This window comes from Thunnus maccoyii, chromosome 20 (genome assembly GCF_910596095.1).
Source record: "Thunnus maccoyii chromosome 20, fThuMac1.1, whole genome shotgun sequence".
NCBI lineage: Eukaryota > Metazoa > Chordata > Actinopteri > Scombriformes > Scombridae > Thunnus > Thunnus maccoyii.
In genome coordinates this window covers 14933456-14951312 of record NC_056552.1, presented here as the reverse complement: position 1 = coordinate 14951312, position 17857 = coordinate 14933456, and the positions used below count along the sequence as shown (strand labels likewise).

Sequence of the window (17857 nt, the reverse complement as noted above, 5' to 3'; positions counted from 1 at the left end):
CACTGTGTGCTAAAGTGCATTTCCTGCCCAGTGGAGACGTCTCAGTTCCCAGCCTCCATTTCTCTATGTCATCTATCTATTTATCTATTGTACATGACATACATCTGTCTCCGTCATATGTTTTTGGAAATTACCAGTAAGTGTGTCACAGACTTTTATTAGGCTACATATACAGTATAATGGTCAGTCAAAGTCAAAGCCAAGATGTGTATCATGATAAACAAACCTCAGACAAATTTCATCTACAGAAAATCCAAAGATAAAAAACAGTTGGTCACGCTGTTTGTTTGACAAATTATCAAGGCAACAAAGCATCCCACACTACTAAAATGACATCTTCATTGCCTTCATATAAATCCAATTAAGTGATGATGTTTTAGTTTGTTTATTTCTTTTTTTGTTGGCTAAACTAAAAGTCAAATCAGACATGGTTCATTGGAGGCAGCCTCTCCAAGAGAGGATTAGTTAGAGAATAACAGATTTGTGAAAAGGTAATGCTAAGCTTGTTGTGAAAAAAAAAATCTAAAGCAAGCAGAGATCAGGTCACAGACTCCTAATGATAAACCTGCAAGGGAAATATAATTAATTAAACGATAAAGTTATCACACAGATTAATACTGTATATTTCTATTGTTTTTAAAAAAATGTCTTTTTGCTTATAAATGTATAAATAACAAGAAAATGTCTGATTTAAAATTCTGTACCTGAGCTGGGTGCACATTAGATCTTTCTTTACAGGACAGGTCATATTTTCATAGTTTTCACTCAGCACTAAAATTGTTTCAGATCATAAATAGAAATAATAGCTATCATTGAACCAAATGTATTTACACACTGTTTCATAGTCATATATTAAACCTGTCCACACCCCCACTAATTTACTCAAAATATATACTCAAAAACTATATGTTCTCAAGATAAGAAACAGATATTTATGTTTCCTCAAAATTCTATAACCCAAGATTTCTTATGGACAGTGATAGAGTCCTAAAATGGTTTATTGTTGCTTTCATAATATAGAGAATTGTCATTATCTACAATATTTGGGGGTCAAGCTAGTGACATGGTTCATGACAAAACAGTGGGGTCTGAAACCAAAGTTGAGGGAAAACACAAGAAGGAAGCAATGGTCTCTGCCAGTAAGCTTGACTCAAGTCAAGACTGGGCTCTTTGTACTGGAGCTGGAAAAATACCAGTTGGTTAAATTGAGAGGAAGCTTTACAGCAGACGAGAGAGTTTACTGACAATGTTATTATCATTAAGCAATTTCAAACATATTACACTGACACCTAGTGATGTCATGTACTTTACACGTTTCCTGGCTGACCTTATGTCATTTCTATCTCTATAATAAAAATGGAGGATTTGTACAGCAGGAATAAAATGCAAACGCAGAATAATGAAATTAAAAATATGTCTACTGGCTCTAATATTCATGCCACACTTGTCATTAGTGCTAATGACAATGTTCAGCTCCTTTCTGAGTAAATACAATTTTTCAAAGCACAATTTCTGATGTACATCTCAGCTTCAGACTTTATAAGTTACTGACAGGGGTTGTAATGAACAGAGGAGACAAAGATTACATTCTTTGCCAGTCATTTTATGAATTTATAACAGTCATCATTTAACCCTGACACAACTTCTGCAAACATGATTTCATAACAAGCCAGGTTAAAACATGCCTGTGTCCACACAACCCTAGATAGAAAGCTTAATGCTATTTCTGACAAAAAAAGACTAGAAATGTTGCTTTAAAAGTGGTTCAACCCACTAACAACATTGTTATCGGAAACTAGGAACCAAATAAGTTGAGGTAGGACGAAGCACAATGTGACCTTTGATTCAAAGACGTCATAAGATGTAAGATAATGCGATCTTTGTGTAAAGTTAAACAGCTAAATGAAGAAGAGGTTGACAAAACCATGACGTAAAAGTTGGAGCACTGGAAATATCTGTTTGTTTTAAATTGTCACCTTAAGAATGTAAGGATGAAGTGTGTATTTTTAAATTCTTTTCAAGTTTAGTATGATCTGCGCTATCATGCATTCACCACCCATAAAATTATATTATCTCCAAGTTGACTTTGATCCCAGTTACATATCTGAATTAACACATGACACAACTCTTACACCACTTCAGTGTCATCATGGGTGTTGGCTGAAAAATGACAGAAATAACTTTAAGATTAAAACTGGTACGTTTTAACTAAAGGTCAAATAGTTCGAATGCCAGTTTCCATGATTGGTAAGAAAGACCAAAATAACTAATGCTTTATGTAGATTAGAATTTGAGGATTCATCCACACTACGCAGGCATATCTGACCACTGAAAACATATCTTTCTTTAAACATCTCTAATGGACTGACAGTTCCCTTAATACACAGACTAGATAAAAACTTCAATAATCAATTATTTTGTTGCTATTAAAGTTTTTTGTTCTTTTCATAAACATTTACATAACCATATCACCGGGGGACTATGGTCCAATACAAGCACTGAGTAAGTGCATTGAACAAATCAATGATTGGATGTGCCAGAATTTTCTTCAATTAAACAAAGACAAAACTGAAGTAATTGTTTTTGGAGCCAAGGAAGAACGTTTAAAAGTCAGCAATCAGCTTCAATCGACAATGTTAAAAACTACAAACCAAGCCAGATATCTTGGTGTAGTCATGGACTCAGACCTGAATTTCAACAGTCACATAAAGACAATTACAAAGTCAGCCTACTATCACCTGAAGAATATATCAAAAATTAAAGGACTTATGTCTCAGCAGGATTTGGAAAAACTTGTCCATGCATTTATCTTCAGTAGACTTGACTACTGTAACGCTGTCTTCACAGGTCTCCCTAAAAAATCGATCAGACAGCTGCAGCTGATTCAGAACACTGCTGCTTGAGTCCTCACTAAGACCAAGAAAGTGGATCATATAACTCCAGTTCTCAGATCTTTACACTGGCTTCCTGTCTGTCAAAGAATTGATTTTAAAATACTGCTGATGGTTTATAAAGCACTGAATGGTTTAGGGCCGAAATACATTTCTGATCTGCTGCTACATTATGAACCATCCAGACCTCTCAGGTCATCTGGGACAAGTCTGCTTTCTGTCCCCAGAGTAAAAACTAAACATGGAGAAGCAGCATTCAGTTTTTATGCTCCACATATCTGGGACAAATTCCCAGAAAATTGTAGATCTGCTGCAACTCTCAGTTCTTTTAAATCGCAGCTGAAGACTTTTCTGTTTGCCGCTGCCTTTTATTAAACCAAATTTGAGGGTTAATATTTTACACTGCACTGTAACTTTTATTCTCTTGTTTTATCGGTCTTATTCCCTTTTCGCTTCTTTTTATTTCCAAATTTAACACTTTTAAATTGTTTTATATGTCTTTTTACTTGTGTTGCTTTTATATTGTTTTGATGCTTTTTATGCTCTATGTAAAGCACTGCCTTGTTGTTGAAATGTGTTATACAAATAAACTTGCCTTGCCTTGCCTTCAATTGTCATAGGATGAAAACCCACAAAATCTATTTAATATATATACACATGAAACTCCTTACTTTTCCCACAACTATCAACAAAATCAAGCTTGTGGTATCCAATAATATCGTAAATTAGGACCGAATTTCCCATATTATAATATACATAAATATACAGTATATATATAATTAATTAATAAATAAACACAATCAGATGTAATAATGGGGAAAAACATGAATAGGCCCCTTTCACGGAAAACATTTTGACATGTCATTGTAGGAAAAGCACGTGTGTGAATAATAAAACGAATGTTGGCTGAATGCCATTTAGCCTCTTTGGTTTCAGGGTCCTGGTATCGTACATGCTGGCTCACTGCCACACTGGGAGTCATTGTTAATGTTATTACTTATCTTCTTTTCCTACCATGACATGTCAAAATATCAAAATGTCCTGTTTCTCAAGACAAGAAAATTATATAAATATGAGAGAAGATGATTTCTCTAAAAGTTCATTTTTATCTTTTGAACTAGGGTTCAACTTATTATCACCTTGTTTTTTACATTTGGGTCAAAGTTTGTTTCAAAATAAATATTCCATTCCTGCAAATGAAGACAATTAGTCCTCAGCTGTTTTTTCAAAGGAGGGTTTTATGAACATGTTGCTATGAGGTGTGTCAACAAAGGTGCGATTACAGAGCAATAACTGCCTCCGTGTCCTTTTACTAACTTTAAGTCCAAAGTCACTTACAGTTATGGCCATCCTTAACCCCACCCAACCTGCTGTTCCCGGCAATGAGCTCTTCACATGACTGTGACCATGATTAGACTGAATGACGATCATGGAGGGGAGGGAGACACATAGATACCAGCATAGTTAAGTGCCAGTGATTCCCCTGAAGACCCTTGACTCTGTCCTTCCTTGAGGCTTCTGCAAGAAGAGACTACATATGCCACTACATAGAAAAGAATATTTTTACAAAACCAATTTTCATCATTGTCATAGTTCATGCATTCAAACCCATTATATATAAAGATGGGGGACTAATTAATTATTAAAACAGTAAGGTGATAGGTCACCATGAGTCTCCAGATTAGCTTCAGTGCTCCTTGGCAATGAGCAGTGGTGAAGTCCCTTACTTGATGTTTAATGATTTGTTTGGAGACTACTGCCTTACCAGAATCTCCCACAGATGTTCAGTGGAGTTGAGAAGGCCATGTAAAGTAGTAAAATAATTTTTATATACTCATCAAGCCATTCAGTGAGCCCTGATACCCTGCACGTGTGCTCTGCTAATTAATTCCCTTTGTCCTTGAATTTGTCAGCCCACTATATCATAATACCATGCTGTTGATTAACTACCAATGTGTCATCATCTATGGTTGGAGCAGTTAAATAATAAACGTTATTGAAATCAAGACAGAGCTGCAACTTACAATTATTTTCATTATCAATTCATCTGTTGATTATTTTCTCAAATGATTGATTAATCTTTTTGTCTATAAATTAATAAAAAACCCAAATCTATTCAGTTTACTATCATGTACCACAAGGTAAAGTATCAAATCATTACATTTGAGAAGCTGGAACCATCAAATATTTGTCATTTTTGTTCAAAAAATGTTTAAAATGATTATTCGATTATCAAAATAATTGACGATTAACATTCTGTCGATCGACTAATCAATTAATTGTTGCAGCTCCTCTACCAATTTGCATTAATTCTTATTACTGACTAAAACATTGCTGGATATGTGTGCTATTGGTGCTTTATAACCCAACCTACTGCCAGACAAAAACTTCAGCATGGGGCTCCCTGATTACGATCAATGAGAATGATTTTAACATTCTCACTCTCTACAGTATCTCTGCATGGCAACTAATGTGTGGTTAAGTTTAGGGAAAGAATGTAGTTACAGGGTGTGTATAAGTGATCTAGATAGTGATGTTTGGGCTCAGTCTCTGGATTCGGATCCTGAGTTACTTGGTGGAAAACAGCTCCATCCTGTGGCAGCAGGGATGTTGTAACGATAGGATGATTCACCTGACTGTGAGGAAAACGTAACTGATTGTAAAAAGGATTTACTGACAGTCAGAGCAAAGTGCACCCTCTGTAGACATGCGAGTTAGTGTTATCCAGCGTCTTTCATTTCTGTGGAAATGAAAGCTTCAACTGCATAAAATACACAATTTGTTTGAGTATTAAAAGCCTGTTAAATCAGGATTTGCACACATCTGCTATTCACTTGTTACGTTCATTTTATTTGACATGGACATCACAATAGCATTGGAACTGCAACATACAATTATGCACAGGCACCAGATGCTAAATTAATAAATAAATAAATAAAGTGTTCTCATACTGTGCAACAGAATGCGATATTAACTTGTCAAACTATGATGCAATCACTGTCAAATACAGTGATGGAAAGTAACCAACTACGGTACATTTACTCAAGTACTGTACATAAGTACAAATTTGAGGCACTTGTTTGAGTATTTCCATTTTATGCTACTTTATACTTCTGCGCCATAACATTTCAGAGGGAAATTTAATTTTTACTGCGGTGCATTTACACTAAACAGTGGAGGTTGAATGCAAGGTACAATGTTAAATTCAGTTTGATGACATATATATGAAAGTGTAGGCAATATGTCAGAATCCCAACAAGAGAGCTGAAGCTTAATTTGTGCCCTGAGTACTGAGTGCTGGTTTTGTTTACTTTATTGTAAATACATTATGTGTTATTTACAGTCGTCGGTACTTAGCAGGCCTATAGACATACCCACCGCTCACTGGTGGGTATTTCTATATGAAGTTATATTGAAAATAGGGAAGATACAAGTTTCTTTTGTTTAGCCTGAAAGTGGACGCAAATGAAAGGGGGCGAGTTAATGTTAACGTCACCACACTGAAATATTTTGCTTTTTGGTGACGTGTTTTAATGCGGTTACAAAGATAACCTGAGGAAGCATTAGCTTACCTGGTTACCTTGGAGACTGGCGTCCTCTTATTGTTGCAGTATTTCCTTTCCACCTCTGCACATGGCCTTGCGTGATAGATACAGTCTGTGGTGATGTCCGGTTATCTCGCACGTGCAAATACTGCGTCTGAAAAATCGTTTTAATTAGTGGCATATGTTTGTTATCGGTCACTTGTAACGCCCGGTTACGTGAAGCGATGCAGTCATGGAAACAACTGGTCCATTACCAGTTTGCCCACAAAAACATTAAAATAGTAGCAGATATGGACCGACAGCACATTTAGTTTGCTAATGTGAGAACATATAAATGTTTGTATTCAAGCATTTTAATATTCTGTTCATGTTAGATACGGTATATTTATTGCTATTTATTATTTTGTCAACCCATATGATCCTTTTTGTCTTGTGTTTTGTGATCCATTATTCTCTTCATATTTCATTTTTCTTATATGTTAAAAGTGCAGTGTGTAATGTTCACAAGTATGTTTTAATCAGTGTATTATCACCTGAAAGTAAGAATCGTTGTGTTTTAGTTACCTTAGAATGAGCCTATCTACATAGGGAGCAGGTCCTCTTCAATGGAGTCCACCATGTTGCTACAGTAGCCCAGAACAGACAAATCAAACACTGTCGGTAAAGAGGGCTTTTTGTGTTTTTTGCCATCACTGTAGGTTCTCCTACACGCTTGAAACATGGATGTATTATACATCCATGGCTTGAAAGGGGAGTGGAGGGTATTACGTTTGTTGAAACCTGCAACCTCACCGCTAGATGCCACTAAATCCTACACACTGGTGTCTTTTTGTGTGCTGCTGTTAGCTTTACCAGGACATTAAACATAGCTGATATTAACTATAACTTAGAATAGATTTTATTCAACTATATATCAGTAATTTTGGCCAACAATGCAAACTGAATTTATTTCTGGGTAATGTAGCAGATTGAATGCTTAAATATTAGGTTACGCCAATATCAGACCTAGAGAAGTATATTTTAGTATTGGGGAATCTCAGATTTTTAGTGCTTTTGAGAGACAATCACACACCATGTACTTTTTTGTAACAAAAAGTTTTTATTGGCTTCTCTAATCCGTTCATCATCTCAATAACAGGTATAGCCTGGGAAATCATATCACAAGGGGGTCTAGAACAAATAAGACAAAGGAATGGGGAGGCTTCTGCTACAAAATTTGGTATTGAGGTGACAGAAAAAAAAGCCATACAAAAATGTCTTTATCATGCATACTGGAGAAAAACTCAAAAAAAATTGAGAACACACATTTTTAGTGTTTTTGTACATTTTTGTAAACAATATCCTTCTAGAGATCATATCAAAACACATTATGGCAAGTAACAAAAATAAGGGATATAACATGAGAAAAATGAATGTTCTATGAGGCATCTAGAATGCAACACTGCTTGGCGTGGATGTTTTTACAGAAAAAAAAAAAAAAAAGACATTTGCATTTTGACGAGTCACTTGCTCTATAACTGTAAACACAGGCAGTGTTAAATGATTATACAATATGTCGAACCTATACTACAAATATTTCCACTACATACATGAAACGCGTGTCCCTGCTTTCTTACGCTTTAGTGATATGAGGTATATTTAGGTCAATCTTATTGTCTTTTTTTCTTTTTTCTCTCCATCTCTCACCCACTCTTTTTCTCTCCTTTAAAAGCATAGTGTGTGTTTGGAGTGAAGTGGCTGGTCAGTCAGTCTTTGTTCCCTGTGATCTGAGCAGCTTCAAAGTCTCTTGGCTGTGGAGCTCACAGACATAGGAAAAGGAAAGGGGGGGTACGGCTCACAGGAAATCAACTAAATTAAATATCAACCCTGGCTGCCGGGATAGAATGGCTTTAGCCACGGAAGACAAAGAAGGCCATTGTTTATTCTTGTGAGTGCAGGGCTGCATTTTGGGGAGGGGGAAGTTTGTATAACTTAACTTTTCTGTTTCTTAGCTGTATTACTGATGCAGTTCCTTGCGATTGCTAAAATGGTGGGGGTTAAAAAAATAATTAAAAAAACCAGAGGGGATGGGAGTAGGGGTGTAGGTCCGGTGATTACTTGCCGAAAAATATCTGCTACTGAGTTTTGTTGTGGCTAGTGGAGAATAAATAAAAGGGTTCAGGTATGCATCAAACATACCCGTGGGTTTAAAGATATAAGGGTTCCAGCATGTCAGCCCGTCTCTCAAAACACTTAAATACAAAGAGGTACTCTCAAAATATTGTATAACAAAATTATGGCAAATCATCTTTTTACAACATCACCCGACAAACCGTAAGAAAAAAAAAAAAAAGAAAAAAAATCCCCCCCGCCCCCCCCAGTCTCTTCTACCCTTAAGAAAAAGCAACAAAATACATTTAAATGCCCATGGTCATGCCTAGTCAATCCCTATCAAACCCCATTAAACAATAATCCAACCCTCCCTTCCCTCCCCTCCCTCCCCCTCAACCCTCCCTCCCTCCCTCCCAACCCCCGTTCACAGTTTTCTCCTCTTAAAATTAATAATCATTAGCATAATAATCACTTATCACATATGCAAATTGAATGGGTTGTTGTTGTTGTTGTTGTTTCCAATGATGATTTGTTTAAAAAAGTGCTTGTTTGATTCCATTGACAAAAAAAAGGAACAGCAAGGAGTGGAGTTGAAAAGTGGTGACTTGTTTTTTTAAAAAAATGATGAACAGCATGATGAAAAGATCAAGGATTGGTGTCCGTTGCATTCTGAGACAGCAATGACTGCAATACGCAGTTATGTTTGAGTAGAATTTTGTCGAAGCTGTGTGTCTTTCCTAATGGCCACTGGAGGGCTCAAACAGAGGAGTGCATTGTTAGACAGGCTCCATCAACTGACACTATATTCCTGCAAAAACAACAGTCAGGTATGTTCAAACATCCTCTTCTCTTCAAAACATGCTGTGTGCGCACCATGGGCTAAACTCCACTACAGTTCATACTACCTCGTGTACACATGTGGCTCTTTAAAGAAATGTGGATGTCTTCACGTTGACGCAACAGTACCATAATCTCGACAAAGCTACACGCAGTAGAAACCAAACATCATGTATTGTAATTTGTTGTTCTGACAAGTTAAAAAAAAAACAAAAAAAAAAAACACAAAAACAAAATCAAAGCTTTGTAGTTTCAAAGTACACCTGTAAAAACTGTGCTAATTGCATCTCATAATACAAAGTCTTATTACACAATTTTGCCTATTTCCTGAGTTAATACGTTTCTTGTAACAGACAATATATACTTTTTTGCCATTTGAATTCTGGGCCTTTCCCTGCCACAAATGTTATTATTGAAATTATCAACATTATTCATTATTACTTTACAATGGTATGATGATTGGTAAAACACAAGGGTTCAGAAGAAGAAAAAAAAAAAAAAAAAAAAAAAAATCAAGCAAGTTTATAGCTACCCTCTAAATGTTTTAAATTACATTTAAATCTACGGTTTACGTTCATATCAAAATCACTACTTTTAAACAAAAATTAAGCGACTAAATACATAATAAAAATGAGAATATTTAAAAAAATTGCATTTGAGGCCATGGAAGACCCTCCCTGGTCATTTTGTATTAACATTTAATGGCAGTGTTTAAAAAACAAAACTTTGCTACAAGAACAAAATTAGGATGGGTATAGGGACCGTATGGACAGTAACAGAACAGCCCCCTACTGGATTCACCTCGTTTGACCCTTATCTGAAACTTTGGCTTGTCGGGGTTTTTGATCCTGTACTCACTGGCTCACTGACGTCAGCTAACAAACTGGTATACCCTGAGAATTCTGACACTGGAGTCCGTATTCGGTGGTCGACCTCTGCCCCAGGATCACTGCCATAGCTCAGAGGGGTCCGGCGCCCTGACTTGAACTGGGAGCCAAAGGCCTGGGCGAAGTTCTCGATCTGGTACGTGGGTTCTTTAGGGGGGTTCAGTGGGGACAGGTCTGGGTAGCTGGAACCGTTGGTGGGCGCAGTGCTCCCTCCAGCCTTGGGCTGCTGCCCCTTGGGGCCTTCTGCCGAGGCAGTCAGGTCCTGGGGAGGTAGGTTGAAGGCTCCGGGGGAGTGCTGCTTCTCCAACTGCTCGGTCAGTTCCTGAGATGGAGTCAGCTGCTGGTGGCTAGTAGATTCCAAGGTGAGGTGGTAGCCTGCCTGGGAGGGGGAGCCAACGAGCATGCCATAGTGGGATTTGGAGGAGGACGATGAGGAAGTCGACGAAGGGGCGGCGATGGGCAGCGGGGAGGAGACAGCAGGCGGGTAGCCACAATCCAGTGGAGATGTGGTGTACCCGTGTTTGTCAGAGAACAGGGGCCCTGTGGGACTGGAGCTGCTGGACAGGAGTGGGAAAGGCCCTGTTGGACCAAGGCTGGGGAAGGGTCCACTATGGCTGGTGCGCTCCAGGGCCTGCAGGAGGAACTTTGAGTACTCGCTCATCACAGCTGTCTTATCACCACCATTGGGTGAATCGTCCTCCAACTCAGGGGTAACAGGGGCTGCTGGCTGGAGGTCCACATGGTGTGGGTGGTCTGACAGGTCAAAAGTCACATCATGATGGTGTGTCCCCTCTGGCTTATGGCTATAATGGTCCAGCAGGCTTTGCAGTACTTCATCTGGAATGCCAGACTTGTCGTGCTTGAGTTCCAAAGGCGAGGAGTCCAGCATTGCCAGCGTGGGTTCGGGCCCCAGGGAGCCCTGGATTACACTACTTCCCTGGGATGCCATGTGCAGTGAGCTGGCTCCATAGTCATTGTTAACTGCATGGAGGTAGCGCCGCTTTTTCACAAACTGCATTGCATCATCGTAGTTGCTGCTGGTGGTGGGCCCCTGCTTGTTGCCCCCAGCTACCTGGAGTAGACCCATGTTGTCAAGGCCAGAACTTTCCACATGATCCATGGAGCCAGCTTTCTGGCCCAACAGTTTTTGTCCGTCAGCACTGTCTTCCAGAGAGAGAAGGCCCTTGTCCAGGCCCTTGCGGCCAGCTTTTTTAAAGACCAATTTGGGAGTACGTCCCTGCATGGTGGGGCCAGAGCCTGAGGGATGCTCCATGCTGAAGTCCTGCAGGCCCAGGTCACGGGCCATTCCCCCAGAGGACGAGGCTGCTGCCACTGATGCTGAGGCATTCTTCTTCCTCTTGCGCTCACCGCCCTCACCATTTTTGGACTTGGCCCTCTTGCGTCCGGAGGTGGTAGAGTTTCCCTGAGTGAGTGAATAGCTGCCCTGGCCTAGCTCTGCTTCGCTGAGCTCCAGCATGTTTGGGTCCAGGCCCTTCTTTATGGCTTCTCCACAAGTCCGTTTGTGCTTCAGTAACCGGTCTGTTCTTGAGAAAAACTAAAAGTGGGCAAAAAAGGAGAGAAACACAAGATTAGTTTCCACACTGAAATGTGAGCAGTTGACTGAAATTCTCTATTTTTTCATTTTAATTACAGAAAATTTACTGTATTGGGACAGAGCTCTATAAGGGGATTTAAATGAGTAAAGTACAGAATGACACCATTAAAGCACTGGAAGAAAAAAACTAAGAGGAAAAATACATAAAAATAAGGGCAAATGCCTGGTAAGATACTTAGTAAAAAAGACTACATGTTGCCTACTTGTTGGCATGTATCGCAGCGATATGGCTTCTCGCCGCTGTGTGTCCTTTTGTGCCGCTCCATATGGTACTTCTGGATAAAGCGCATGTTACACTGGTCACAGCTAAAAGGCTTCTCCCCTGCAAAAGACAGTGGTGATAATGTTAGGACTTGTGTCACTCTGACAAAATTCTATCCATAAACTGATACTGATGAAAAGTGAAAGCATTCATTCCAAAACACTATAGTAAACTCCACATCCAATTTGGAGGAAATAAAAATCTGCTGCCTGGAATTTCAAAAACATTCATTGTTCAATATTCAAAAACAATAATATGAACAATACTTAATATCCCACCCAAAAATTTAATCAAGGCATATATTTTGTGAGTGATATTCTCAGTTTTATCATTTTCCAATTCCAGTTGCCATGTTTGTGAAAAGATACTCTAAACATCCTAAGCACAGAAACTCACCGCTGTGGATCTTCTCATGCCGCTGGAGCAGGTACTTCTGAATGAAGCTCATGTTACACTGACTGCACCGGAAAGGCCTCTCACCTGTGCGATCAAGAATATACAACCATCCGCTCACCACATTAATTATCACTCATCCTATCATGTAATTGTGTTCACCATATGGTAACAATAACAATGAACCTGTGGTGTTTTATCACACCTGGTCCACTGAATACAAAGCAAAGTATGACCTATGACTGACATACTGAACAGTCTACTCTTCACACTCACAATTTATTAACAGAGATGTTAAAGCAACTGTGAACTGTGTATTTAGAACAAGACAAAGGAATTAAAGCAAGAAGAGATTTGTAAGACTGAAAAATTGTCCAGGAGGAAATGTGTATAATGTATTGAATTAAGCATTATATGAATTTAAAACTGCTATATGATTGAAAATCATGCATGGTGCCTGTGAACTTTAACCCCTGAGGACAGGGCCCATTTACAGAAAAATATTTAACACCAGCATAGCGTATCTCCCATGTCTAAATTGTGATACACCAATATTTGAGGGTTCTGACTGACTGATATACATACAATTAATAAATTACAGCTTTAGTGATTATAAACAAGATTACAAGACTTTCTGTCAGATAAAGTTATGGAAGAAATAAGGACCAAACCAGGGAAATGACTTAAAGAAACCCAGGTTGTTTTCCTTTAAATCATTCATGAGTTCAAGTTCAAAGAGTCTAGTGATGAGTTCCCAGCAAAGAGAATGACTAAGACATCCAGAAACACATGAGTAATCATTGAGTCATTTCTGGCATTAGAGATTGTCTGGTTTTTAAATAAGGTCTCAAGCACTCGTGGTGAAGGAGAGATTAGTAAGTGTAGTGAAGAGTGCAGCTATTCAATGTCTGAAATGTATTTTGTTCTGAGAAGTGTTATGTTCATTAATGGTAAATCATGTTTTACATTTCCTTTCTCAAGCCTTGGTAACGTAGCCTTGGGCTGTATATTTTATCAAACTGTCTTACACAAACTTCTGTGATGTACAGTAGAGAAAGGGAGAAGATAGTACCTTCTTTAGCTGTAGCTGCTGTTTCTGATCTTACATGTCTTGTGTGCATTTTACATTTTTGTCAGCATACAAGCTCTGATCACAAAGTGAACAATGGTGCGTCTGATAAATGGAGTAGTTGACATGTGGATCTAAAACTGCTTCTCAACCTCTCATCGCAGATAAGTAAGGAGCTTACTGAGCTTGATCAATGGTTATGTCAAAGATTGAAGCCAGTGACAAACTGTTTGACCTGAACTGTATTCAAACTTAATTTTGAGAAAATACTGACAGTCTTTAGGAAAAGGTAAAGCACAAACAAGCAGTGAAAGTCTCTCACCTGTGTGTATGAGCACATGTCGGCGCAAGTGGTAGGAGCTGCGGAAGGCAGCATTACAGTGCTCACAGATATGTGGTTTTGAGTTGGGGGACAGGCAGGCTCCATCTGCATCCAACATCATGGCCTATAAGAACAAAACAATGAGTACAAGTAGTTGGAGCTGGTCCTACAAAACGCTGAAGTTCTGTTGACTTGTCCACATGATAGCATTGTTCAAACTTAATTCAAGGGCTGTGGGCACAAAAGGCATGAGATATTTTTCATCAAAACAACACATCAGCCCAAAGTTAGAGATAATTTTCTGATGTAATGATGGATATGAGGAAACTTGTGATTAACCTTTGCAGCATCGTTGCGTTTCCTTCTGGCTTTGCCTCCCTGTCCATCTCCATTGCTCCTACGCCCTCTTCTACCTGAGGACTCTTTTGGCTCTTTACCCGATCTTCCAGACATCTGAAGACAAACAACAAATTAAATATACCACAGTCTATAGATGGCAGACAAAGGCAGAGTAGAAGATGACTTAAATAAAAGCTTGTACATTACAATTCCTGTCAATGCGGTAAGGGGGAAAACTACGCACAAAGACAAAGGAATATGTGAGGTTCAACAAAATGGGAACAATATATCACTTGAAACAATATTCAGAACCACAACCCCAACTCACCGGTTCACCAAGGGAACGGACGTTGCTGAGGCTGAGATCATGCAGGAGCATGTTCTGGTGATTTTGGTGGTGGTTGCCGAAAGACATGTCCGGCATGTCAGTGCCACTCTTCCCCGCGCCCCCTCCAGCACAGTTCACCCCTACTCCTCCACCTCCGCCATAGAGGGGCATTCGGTAATCCAGCTCGCTTAGCCGCTCCTGCTTAATGCCCATGCTGTGGAGGAAGCCCCCAGTGTTCGCAGCAGTTGTGCCCTGGTGTTCTGGGGGCGAGTCACGTTCTTTCTTCAGGATCATCTCCTGGGGAAGCTCGCCCATAACAGACTGGGAGGCCAGCCGTGTAAAGCTGGTGACTGGCGGCAGGTGGCTGAACATAAGCATACCTGGTGCAAAATTGGGGTCCATGCCACCGTTGCGCAAAAACTCATTGCCTAATTTGTCTTGAATAATACTCATGGTGGTGGTTTTGCTGTGTGCAGGGGAGAAGGAGGGCAATAAATCTAAAGAGGAATGCAGGAGAAGAATATCCTGAAAAAAAGGACAGACAGAAAATGTCATGTTAAATATAGATAATTACAGACATGAAGAAATAAGTTGCAATCCAACATAATTGGCATACTGTCTTTATAGCATCTTATCTCTGACAAGTCTTAGCAGTTAAGTAAATTTAGTCAGCTACAAAGCCCTCACTGTGTGTACTGTGTACAGTACAATGTTCTTTTGAATTTCCTCTCAGTGGCCCATTAATTACTTAATTGGATTTATTGGGCTTTACCTAACGGAAGCACTGTGTACAGTAGCTGGAAGCCTTAAAATACACTTAATTTATACTGAGAAAATATTTGCCATGACAAAAATCTAAATTAAAATAAATCCCTCGCTTGGCTGCAACTTTGTGAAATACAACTGTGTGCATATTGAAAAACTGAACAGCGAAATGAATAAATACTGTTTATATTGTGGGTTATGTATCAGGACTTTAACATTAGAAGGGGGGATAATATGGAAACACTCGATATACTGTAAACATTACTGACAAAATCAAGACAATTACTGGTCATTCCAAGTCTTTATTTAAGTTATATCATCACAGCTTACTTCAGTAATCTGCCAAAGCTTAAACACTACAACAATCAATGCGACTAGTGAGGACAGCCATCTAAGCTTGAATGTGAAAGTACGCAGTTTTGTCTACACCATCCATCAAACATAGTTTTAATATAAGATGAATTAATGCAGTCAATATGAATTTATAGACAATATTTTTATATCAATGACTATGTATTGTTAAGTTTAAAAATCTGGATAAAAAGCTTTAGAGAGACATGCATTAAGGATGAATAACATCTGTGATCTATGTTGAATGAGGGTTTTATTAAGTGGCTCTAAAGTTAAAAACAGCACTCAATAAAAAAACCACGTTTCTGTGACTTCAAGGGGGCCAAAAAAACATCAAAGGTTGCCTCTGAAATATTTCATCCACATCTCGTATTGTTCCACATGTGACTTGGACTGTAGCCAAAATCTGTGCAGTAGATTAATAGCTTGTAGACAGACATCTCTATTGTTTTAGCACTTTGATGCAAGCTGGACAACACCACTTGCCATCTTTATACGGCTAATAACCCAACATGAACGCAAAAGCTGGCGGCATTGGTCGCAATACTGGCAAATTAGTCGGTTCAGTACACTTGCCTAAAACAAACGATATTTAGGTCAAATCCAGCTGGACATTTCACTCGTTTTAGGCAGCTGGGTGAGTAAGCGGGGAGGTTTGTCGAAACAAGCACAGAAAACAAATGGAGTGAGGATTTATTGTTTAATCTAGACCAGCCGACCATTTGGCTACGCGACACTCAGTTCACCAGAAAGCGGATGAGCTTTTGTGATGCATAATAGTTAGCCAGCTAGTTAGCATAGTTAGCTAGCCACAATGAGACACAATCAACGCATCTTGAGGTCCTCAATCAAAACAATCGGCTACGACGCCCTACAAACCAAAATCGCCCATTCAAATAAAGTTGCACCAACATTCAAAGCGATATGGTCTGAAATAAACCGCATTTAAAATAAATACATTAAATTCCGATCCGATATAAGCAAAGTAACGTGCCGTTTTAGGCTGTTACATAGTGGTGCTATCAGGCTAGCTAACGCTGAAACAGGATCCTTGTTTGGATGCTATTAACGCATATGGTGACTCTTGAAACGCTTTTAATATGAGGAGGGACGGGCGGGGGGGTTACCTCTCAACATCAAATAACATGAACCAGTGTCTGGTGGATAATAATAACAGTCGAGAAGGTGAAATTAAACAGCAAGTTTGCTTTAAAACCAGGTCAGCAGCACGGATTGCTCCATTCTCCGGTTCCCAACGCTTTGATGACGCCCGTGAAATCAAATCTGTCTGGCTGCGAGCGACGCTGGCGCTATTTATTGATAGCTAACTTTAGCTGTAATTACAAGCGGATAATGCTTACCGGTACATTAATCTAGCGAAACACTCCTCGACGGCCGCGGTAAATGTGGACTTGAGCTAAATAAAAACTGCGAGCTTTGTGAGGCAGCTGTGTTCATAACAATCAAGCTGCCATGAGCTAGCTAGTTAGCTGCTAGCCCCCGACTGAAAACCCGCATTACGGCCCATGCAACAGAAACAATGATGCTGGCTTTCACCGCATCTCCCCCGTTTGCGCCCAGACACACAACTCCGCCGCGTATATCTCGACAAAAAACACAACCTTTGCATCGAATAAAAGCTCATTTTGTCTCACACTCACCTACACATGACCGCAGTTGGTTTCAAACGTGCCTATAATCCCTTCGTAGTCGCCGCTTTTGGGTTTTTTTTTATTGCCAAAACATTGTTCTCCGGCGGTCGCTGCTTTCTTCCATCTTGTCCTGGCGCGGGGAATTGTGGGTGCAGCGGACGGGTCGTGAGAGGAGACAGAAGAAGGCTGCAGAGGTGTGAGAGAGCCGCACTGGACACTTCAGATGGCCCTGTGAGCTACACTGATGTAAACACACTGAAAACATGTGGCCACGTTAACGTGAGTATTAATGCAGTATAGTGCAATACAGTAACCCGCCTTTCTGATCTTTTTGTTGTAAAGACTGTGTCAGATTGAGAACACTGAACACGGATGTTTATTTAGGCTGCATTCTTAAAATAGGATTGCATGATATATTGTTTATAGCCAAGGGGGCTTCCCAAATGAGGCCTCTCTGTATATCATTATGCAATCAAATAGAGGCCTGCACAGATATATTTGCTCCTCCTC

The 17857-nt window shown here is 39.4% G+C and overlaps 1 protein-coding gene across 2 annotated transcripts; it reads right to left on the bottom strand.

Moving 5' to 3' along the window:
• Positions 1-8950: 8950 nt before the first annotated feature.
• Positions 8951-17444, bottom strand: znf281b (zinc finger protein 281b). 2 transcript variants are annotated; one of them, XM_042397273.1, is made up of 7 exons: positions 17357-17444; positions 14580-15104; positions 14252-14365; positions 13913-14036; positions 12525-12617; positions 12070-12188; positions 8951-11806 (listed from the first exon to the last, which is right to left on the bottom strand). In XM_042397273.1, exons 2-7 carry the CDS (start codon positions 15030-15032, stop codon positions 10178-10180), a joined length of 2532 nt encoding a protein of 843 aa, XP_042253207.1. In that variant the 5' UTR covers positions 15033-15104; positions 17357-17444; the 3' UTR covers positions 8951-10177. The 2 variants fall into 2 exon arrangements, with proteins under 2 accessions (XP_042253207.1, XP_042253208.1); XM_042397274.1 differs by having other exon boundaries at positions 12525-12608.
• Between the last annotated feature and the right edge of the window lie 413 nt (positions 17445-17857).